This window comes from Marmota marmota, unplaced genomic scaffold (assembly GCF_001458135.2).
Source record: "Marmota marmota marmota unplaced genomic scaffold, marMar, whole genome shotgun sequence".
Lineage (NCBI taxonomy): Eukaryota > Metazoa > Chordata > Mammalia > Rodentia > Sciuridae > Marmota > Marmota marmota.
The window spans coordinates 33,589,134-33,598,675 of NW_026000240.1; the positions used below are offsets into that span (position 1 = coordinate 33,589,134).

Below are 9,542 nucleotides of genomic sequence, written 5' to 3' on the forward strand. Positions count from 1 at the left end.
AATTTTTTTAATATTTAGTTTTTAGTTTTCGGCGGACACAACATCTTTCTTTGTATGTAGTGCTGAGGATCGAACCCGGGCCGCACGCATACCAGGCGAGCATGCTACCGCTTGAGCCACATCCCCATCTCCAGTAAAATTTCTTTAGAAAAAGCCTACTCTTGTCTTATCTGAAGCAGTATTTCCACAACATGGACCAAAGAGCTTTGATGAGCAGAGTATTCTCAGAAGAAAATTGTGGTAGCGGCTTTAGATCCTGTCAGAGAATAGAGAAAGACCAGAGTACAGGCATAGGTAACCAACTAAAAGCACTAGAGGAAAAGAATAGAAGCATCTGTTTTTTCTTGTAAGAATAAGGATACCCTAAATATAATGACAGTGGTAGAAAGAAAAGGAATCTCATTATTCAGTATGATTTATCATTATATACCTGGAAAACAAATGAAATTTTGGAGTGAAAGAAGAAACTGGATCCATAAATACAGATGAATGTTAATAAGAAATATTATGAAGGCCATATTATGCTCATATTAGGGCTGGTGATACAGCTCAGTGATAGAGGACTTGTCTAGTATGCATGAGGCCCTGGGTTCAATCTCCAGCACCACAAAAAAAAAAAGTGAACATATTAAATTCTAAGAGTTTCCCCTGGCCCTCAACTTTTAGTGCATATTAAACCCGGGTTTCCTCTTGCCATTATTCTCCCATGTCTCTGTATTTCAGGGAGATAAGATACTACTTTGGAGAAATGATGTTAGGATTTTTATACAGACTGACAGAACCTTAGAAATATACCTCCTCATCTAAAAACTCTATCACCTAAAATTACCAGAGCCTTCAAGGAAGAGTCTATTGCAGACTTAAGAGTATAGTAACATCAAGGAACCAGCAAAACACACCAAAAAAAAAAAAAAAAACTACAAAAAAAGCCAGGTGCAGTGGCACATACCCATAATCCCAGCAACGCAGGAGTCTGAGGCAAGAGGATTGAAAATTTGAGGCCAGTTTCAGCAATTTAGCAAGGCCGTAAGCAACTTAGTAAGACCATATCTCAAAGTAAAAAATAAAAAGGGCTGAATATGCAGCACAATGGTAAGCGACCCTGGGTTCAATCCCCAGTTAAAAAAAAAAAAAATTAAGAATAATAAAGACACGCATAAAAAATCCCTAGCAAAGTCCTGAAAACATACAATACTACCTGTGCATACATAAGCCATACCATACTTTCACTGGATCATACACTAAACAGCATCCAGGAACAAACTTTTTCTTTTCTTTTTTTTTTTTGGGGGGGGGTGGGGGCGGCAAAAATTGAATTATCCCAGGAGTTTCCTTCATCTAAATAGTTCATGGTACTTTATCTGGGGGAAGAGATTGGCCCTGAAATGAGCTAGAAGAAAATACTGAAGAAAAGCCATTGCATAAGGAAAGCTAGTACCCAGAGGCAAAAATAGAAGTTCAAAACCTGATGCTAATCAGAGATAACTTTCCTATTTTCATATATGAATACACGACCAGTGAAGCTCCATATCATGTACCACCACAAAAATGGGATCCTAATTAGAGTAAGTTATACTCCACGTACGTGTAATATGTCAAAATACACTCTACTATCATGTATATCTAAAAAGAACAAATTTTTTAAAAGTGTGTGGGGGAACCTGATGCTGACACCCACCTCTCCCCACCATTTCAAAAGAGGAAACCCCACAGCACAGACATCAGGAGGAATGAAAAAGAAGGGAATGAATTCTGGAGTACCCTACCATTGAACAATATTCCCCCAAACCTTGATATTTTTTGAGACGAGGGCTTTTTAAGTTTTGCCAGGCTAGCCTCAAATTTGCGATCCTCCTTCCTCAGTCTCCTGTGTAGCTGGGATTACAAATTGGTACTACCATAAGTACGACAGATGCTAGAGAATGATGAACTGTCATTTCTCTAAATGACAAGCTAAATCCAAAATGCCTCACAATATGCCATAAGTCCCATGACATGCTATAAACAAAAAGCACTCTCATTTCCTCACTTTTGAGTTGCTCTGAAGGTAACGTCATGGTGCTATTCTCCAATAGCCAAAACCTCCATGTACTATTATTGTAGCCAGTTAGACAAATATTCCACAAGTTGGTGTCAAAGTTCAATATCAAGGGACAGACAACATCCTCACTTACTGCAAGCAAAGCCAAAAGTATTTAGAACCCACCACACACACTTCCTATACTGGTATTCCCACATTTATAGAGGTCTCATCATCCTCCCAGGCTTTACCTATTCCCACTTCAACCTGCCCTACACATCCAGTAAGTGACTAGGTCCTATGTATTCCAGTGCAACAGGTATAACCATTTACTCCTCTTGTCCAGATCAACTGACCCAAAAGGATTAAATCTTCATTACCCTTTCCCACAGATTTCTACCACAGACCTATTGGTCTTCCCTGTTTACAGGTCATCTCTTTGGAAACTACTAGAGTAACATTTCTAAAATCAAAGGTCAGATGAAAATCAAAGGTCAAATGAGTGCTCCTCAGTAAAAAATTTCCATTAATTCTGTGCTGCCTATAAAACAAATTCTTAACTTCATAGTGTAACCACAAGCCATCTCTCCAGTCTCACTCTGGTCATCCCCCTAATATATCCAGTACTATATTAAAGACAGTTCAACATTCTCTAGCATCTCTCATACTTATAGTTGTACTGATTTGTAATCCCAGCTACACAGGAGACTGAGGAAGGAGGATCCCAAATTTGAGGCTAGCCTGGCAAAACTTAAAAAACCCCCATCTCAAAATAAAAAATATCAATGTTTGGGGGAATATTGTTAAATGGTAGAGTACTCCTGAATTCAAACCCTAGTACTGCACAAAAATTTAAAAACACCGCTTTGAAGACCAAAAGCTCAGCTTTGCTACTTTCTTGCTAACTTATATAGAGTAAGCCAATCTCCTTTCTGAGACTCAGTTTCCTCATCTGTAAAATGTATATTCTTCACCTTTCAGACAAGACTGTCAGAACTATTTAGTAAAATAAAGAATGTCTAAATGCAGTAAAGGGAAATTAATTGTTTTAAATACTCATATTAGAAAAAGAAATTTGAAAATTAACAATCTTGGGCTGGGGATGTGGCTCAAGCGGTAGCGCGCTCGCCTGGTATGTGTGCGGCCCGGGTTCGATCCTCAGCACCACATACAAACAAAGATGTTGTGTCCGCCAAAAACTAAAAAATAAATATTAAATAAAAAAATTCTCTCTCTCTCTCCTCTCTCTTAAAAAAAAAATTAAAAAAAAAACAAAAACAATCTATGCATATGCTTAAGAGTTTGAAAGTCAAAATAAGCCCAAAAATGTAGACAGAAAATTATAAAGTAGAAATTACAAAGAAAATAAACACAACAGTGGATATTACAAAAGCCAAAAGACAGTTCTTTGAAAGGAATAATATTGTTTAGATGTTTATGTAAACTATGACAAAAATATATATACAAGAAAGCTATTGTTATCCAACAGAGATGAAACTTCAAATAAAATGGGTTGAAGTAACAGTTTTCATTTTGAAAGGGTTTCTCACATATTAGTACCCATTGACATTTGAGCCAGATAATTGTTGGAGTGGGTATTGAGGCTTTCTTATGCATTGCAGGATGTTTAGCAGTGTCCCTGGTCTCTACCCATAAGACACCAGTAGCATCCCCTCCTCACCCCCCAGGAATCATGACGAGCAAAATGTCTTTACCAAATATTGTAAACCATCTTCTGAAGGCAAAAATCATCCCAAGTGGAAAACAAAAAGGCCACATTATACTCTATCAGCTAAGACCAGATTTTCAAAGCCATTCATAAATTTTTCTTTCTTTTTTTTTTTTTTGGTGTATGGTACCAGGAATTGAATTCAGGGTCACTGTCCCACTGAACTACATTCCCAACCCTTTTTATTTTTTATTTAGAGATAGTATCTCACTAAACTGCCCAGCCTAGCTTAGAACTTAAAATCCTCCTGCCTCAACTTCCTAAATCACAGGGATTACAAGCATGTTTAACCATACCCAGCCCTATTTTTAGAACAGTTGGCTGCTTTGTCCATTAGGACTGGGGGATGATAACAAGCCAAGGAAGGAAGGACAAGACAGGTGTTTAAGCAAAATTGTACAGACAGTATCTAATGAAATTTTTTTATCACTCTGGACTTCATAAGTGATAGAAATAAATCATATCAGTGTTTTAAGATTATTTAATCCAAGAATAGAATAAATATTCTTTTATTTAAAAATGCTAATTGCAGGGTAGGGGTGTAACTCAATGGTAGGTACAGCACCTATCTATCATGTGCCAAGGACTTGTGTTTGATTCCCAGCAATGCAAACAACAAAACCCCAGTTGCATAGCTCTACTATTCTGAGACAAATTACTATTAAATTCTTGCTAAACTTCTAAATAAATAATAGTAAAGTCTTCAGAGAGAGAGAGAGAGAGAGAGAGAGAGAGAGAGAGAGGATTTTAATCTTTTATTTTTCGGCGGGCACAACATCTTTGTTTGTATATGGTGCTGAGGATCAAACCCTGGCCGCACACATGTGCTTGAGCCACATCTCCAGCCCCTAACTTCCCATTCTTGAGGTTGTACATGATACAGAGTTACATTGTATATTCACATATAAACATAAGAAAGTTATGTCCAATTCATTATACCATGTTTCCTATTCCCATCCCCCGACCTTTCCCTTCATTCCCATTTGTCTAATCCAATGAACTTCTACTCTTCCCTCTCTTTTTGTGTGTTAACACCAACATATCAGAGAGAACATTCAGCATTTGGTTGTTTGGGATTGGCTTATTTCACTAAGCATGATATTCCCCAGTTCCACCCTCTTATTGGCAAATGTCATAATTTCATACTTCTTTATGTCTAAATAATATTCTATTATTCTAATGTGGCATATATATATATATATATATATATATATATATATANTCTATGGCTCCCTTGCTTCCTTCTGGCCTCTGCTTAGTGAGAACTTCTCAGCTAACCCTGTATAAAAAAAGCAGCTCCTCCTGGTATCTTCAGGGGATTGGTTCTAGGACCCTCTACAAATACGAAAATCCACAGATGCTAAAGCTCTTATATAGAATGTCAGAGTATTTGCATATAACCTATGCACATCCTCCGATATACTTTAAATCATCTCTGGCAAGGAATGGTGGCAGCACACCTATAATCCCAGTGACTCAGGAGGCTGAGGTAGTAGGATTGCAAATTTAAGGCCATCTTTAGCAATTTAACAAGACCTAGTCTCAAAAATAAAATTTAAAAAGGCTGGGGGACTGGGGATATAGCTCAGTTGGTAGAGAGCTTGCCTCACATGCACAAAGTTCAATCCCCAGCACCACAAAGAAATTTAAAAATTTAAAAAAGGTTGGGGATATAGCTTAGTGATAGAACACCCCTGAGCTCAATTCCCAGTACTGTAAATTATAAAATAAGGATTATTTATAATTTCTAATACAATGTAAATGCTGCACAAATAGTTGTTATATTGTATTATTTAGAGAATAATGACAAGAAAAAGTTTCTGTATATCCAGCACAGACACTTTTTCCCAAAAAAATATTTCTAATCCACAGCTGATTGAATCCTCAGATATAGAATCCATGGATACCCACTGTCATTAAGCTTTTGGCAAGAAGATTCCAAGAAGCCAAGAGGGAGGAGACTCTATTTATATCCATCATACTCACTAGCAGCACCAAAAATCTGATCTGAACCTTACAGGAGTCCTAGGGCTATCTAAAATATAATTCTCAGAAGCTAAATGATAAAAAGCAAAAAACTGATTCAGACACCTGGGGACTCTTAACACCAGAAAAATGAAAGCCAAAGAAGATGGTGCACTATCACATCATCACTGTCTTCCACTATTTCTACTCCTGCCTTATAAAACAAACAACAGAATCACTTCAGGGGAGACTCCAACTGAATAAGCTAGTAATAGAGAAACTGCTGCCATCAGGGCCAAATAAAACTGAAATGGCCATTTCCCTATTTGAAGTAAGATGGAAACAGAGCAGATATTTGGGCAGTATAACATACAATGACAGTATAAAGAAATTTAATTTGAGCCATATAGAAGCTGTTAGAATGGTTGAATAAAAAATGATGATAGTAACATCAGCAAAGAGAATGGATTGCTGCTCATCTTCCTGGAATCTGAAGAATGGAGCACATTTTCCTATGTTCCTTCAGATTCAAGTGATGATGATCTAATGCAATGTTTAGTTCCACAGCGGGTGGGTCTATTATGATCAGACAAAATCTCTATTCCTCAGTTAGTATTATGAATAACTAAATCCTATATCATGAAAGGCCAGAATTCATTGAAAAGCCATGTAACTGCCCAAATAAGCTAATATTAGATGAAAAGAAAAGGTTCAGCTGGGCACAGTAGTGCCCACCTGTAATCCAGGGGCTTGGGAGGCTAAGGCAGGAAGATCAAGAGTTCAAAGCTAGCCTTAGCAACTTAGCGAGGCCCTAAGCAACAGAAACTTTGCCATTGCTTCACCATGACTTGGGCAAATGCACCTTACCTTTCAATCTCTGGACCTGAGCTCTACAGTTGTGAAAGATGAGTTAAACACTAAAAGTTTTTCCAATACTAAAACAAGGCTTACGTGGAAGACAAGAATCCAGTTTCTGAGATTCAGCATTAAGAGGTCACATTTGCTAAGTTCTCAGTCTATGTCTTCTCATATGGATGACCTAACACTAAGCTCCCACAAGCAAAACTTTCCTTTACTACTCACCATCCAGCAGGTCTTCCTCATCATCCCTGTCATGCTCCTCCACTGCCACCTCCTCCTCCTCCTCCTCCTCTTCCTCATCATCCAGCTCCACGTCCGGGTCCAGGTCTGGATCGCTCCCTGAGGCGGATTCGTCTGACATGGCTCCCAGTGGTACTCAGTGTGCATTACCAACTCATGGTCCACTGCAGGGGTCCTTGGAGATGACAAGAAGAATCAGAATCACCAAGGTTTCACTTAGCAGCACAAATCTTTCAAAGAAAAATATACTTAAGATGAATTCCCTAGGGTTTTTCTAAGCAGTAAAGCAAGCTAACCATATCCAATATCAACCTTCTCTATGATTGTACTACCCAAGACATGTTTTGGCAGCTCTGCCAGCTCAAACTTCTTATGGCTATTTTGACAAGAAAATATAAAGTAATAACTACAAAAACAAAAGCATATACTTCAGAATTCTCATTTATGCTAGGTGCCTATAATTCCAACAACTCAGGAAGCTGAAGCAGGAGGATCACAAGTTTAAGGCCAGCCTTGGCAACTTAGACCCTACCTGTTATGGTTTAGGAATAAGCCCCTCTCCCTGAAAAAACTCAGGTGTGAGACAATGCAAGAATGCTTTGGGGCTGGGATGTGGCTCAAGCCGTAGTGCGCTCGCCTGGCATGCGTGCGGCCCGGGTTCGATCCTCAGCACCACATACAAACAAAGATGTTGTGTCCGCCGAAAACTAATAAATAAGTATTAAAAAATTTAAAAGAATGCTTAGACCTGAAATGATTTCAATTATTCAAAACTATAACCTAATCAGTAAATTGATCCAGTGATGCGGATTAACTGGGAAGTAACTATAGGTAGATAGGGTGTACCTACAGGAAATAGGTCACTGGAGGCTTGCCTTAGGGTTTATATTTTGTTCTTGGTGGAAGAACTCTCTCTCTCTCTCTCTCTGCTTCCTGTTTGCCATGTCCTGAGCTGCTTCCCTCTACCACATCCTTCTGCCATGATGTCAAGCCTCACTTTGGACTCAGAGATATGGTATGGAGTCAGCTGACTGTAGACTGAACTTCTGAAATCTTTTCCTCCTCTAAGTTGTTCTCTTCAGGTCTTTGGTCATAGCAACAGAAAGTTGACTAGAACACTCTCAAAATAAAAAGGGCTGCAGATATATAGCTCCGTGGTAGAGTATCTCTGGATTCAATCCCCAGTATCAAAAAAAAAAAAAAAAGCTGAGGGATCCCATTTGTTCATTTCTTACTGCATCACCCATTTCCTGTGCACCAACTCCCTGAATCCATATTATCTACTCATATACATATATGTATTTATAATCACAAGCACTATTCTAGTCACAGCAGGAAGAACAAAGCATGTAAAGAATGTGAAGGACTGGTGTATACCAGGAGGAGCTGCTTTTTTTATACAGGGTTAGCTGAGAAGTTCTCACTAAGCAGAGGCCAGAAGGAAGCAAGGGAGCCATAGAGACATATGGAAGTATATGATCCATACACCATGAGCAACAAGGGCTGAACCCTGGAGGGAGGCTGACTTGGAACACTCAGGAAAGAAGGAATAGGTCAGGTCTGGATAAGGGCAGGGTCTGGCATTAAGCCCTACAAAGAGGGCAGCTCGTTGTCCAATTACCCGAAAGAAAGGCTTCCAGTGAGCAGCTAGCACTTCACCACATTGTCACTTTTCCCAGACATGTAGAGAACCTCAGGTGTGAACCCCTGTACATTTGTTGTTCTCTGGTTCTTCCCTACTTCTTGGCCCAGTTCCATTCCATTTCTTCCCAGAAGCCTTTGTAAAGTGCCCTAGATTTCTGGTATTATATGCTCTCTTCTGAACTCCATTAGCCAGGCCATCCCACATTATTAATCTTCAATGAAGGATTCATGTGGGCTACTTGGCAAAACAGTGTACTTTCTTTGTTCTTACCTCCTGACCCAACAGTAAACCTCTAAGGGGAATGATTTAAATGGGAATTATGTGTTTGTATCCTACAGCTAGAAGTCTGTAGTAGATCCAGGTTATTCTCCCTCATTTACCAACCTGCTGTACTCTGTCTACAACATATCAAAAATTATGTATGTTTATCTACTTCCCTCCTTCCCTATCCCCTTTCTCATCACTTTACTGTTAGCTGATTAGCTGTAATGATCTTTTTTTCTTTCTTTCTCTTTTTTTTGGTATTGGGAATAGAATACCAGGGACACTTTACCTCTAAGCTATACCCCTAGCGATTTTTATTTTTTATTTTGAGACAGGGTCTAGCTAAGTTGCTGAGGCTGAGAACTTGCAATCCTCCTGCCTCAGTCTCCCAAGTCCCTGAGATCACAAGTGTGCAGCCACTGCAATTAGCTTAAGGTCATGTTTTTTCTGGGGTAGGAAGGGGACAAAGTAAAGAGATGTCTAGGTGGACAGTTCTATGTAAATATAAATAAAAATGTTAACTTATGGAGCCACTGATTCTTTCAATTTTTCTGTATATTTCCAAGTTTTCATAATAAAAGATAGGGAGAGGACAAGGTAAATAATCTTTTACAAGATAAACTGCTGCAGACAACCACATTAAAAAAATCAGGTCACCCTCAAATGACTCCCATCTCCCAAAATAAAAACTTAAGACAAGTCTCTAATTATTAAACACAAAACTTGTTCCAGACTGAAATTTCTTATTAAGGTTCAGAGTAATTTGCAAAAAATTTGAAACAGAACTTCTATCTTCTGAACAGAGAGAGAGAGAGAGC

At 38.7% G+C, this 9,542-nt stretch overlaps 1 protein-coding gene across 5 annotated transcripts in view; it reads right to left on the reverse strand.

Moving 5' to 3' along the window:
• The window catches only part of LOC125613634 (helicase ARIP4-like), a 143,481-nt gene that overhangs the window by 55,266 nt on the left and 78,673 nt on the right, over nucleotides 1-9,542 (reverse strand). For all 5 annotated transcript variants that reach the window (XM_048794646.1, XM_048794645.1, XM_048794644.1 and 2 more), the window contains one exon: nucleotides 6,798-6,990. In XM_048794646.1, the coding sequence (XP_048650603.1) occupies nucleotides 6,798-6,936 (139 nt within the window). In that variant the 5' untranslated portion in view covers nucleotides 6,937-6,990. The remainder of the gene's footprint in view (nucleotides 1-6,797; nucleotides 6,991-9,542) is intronic.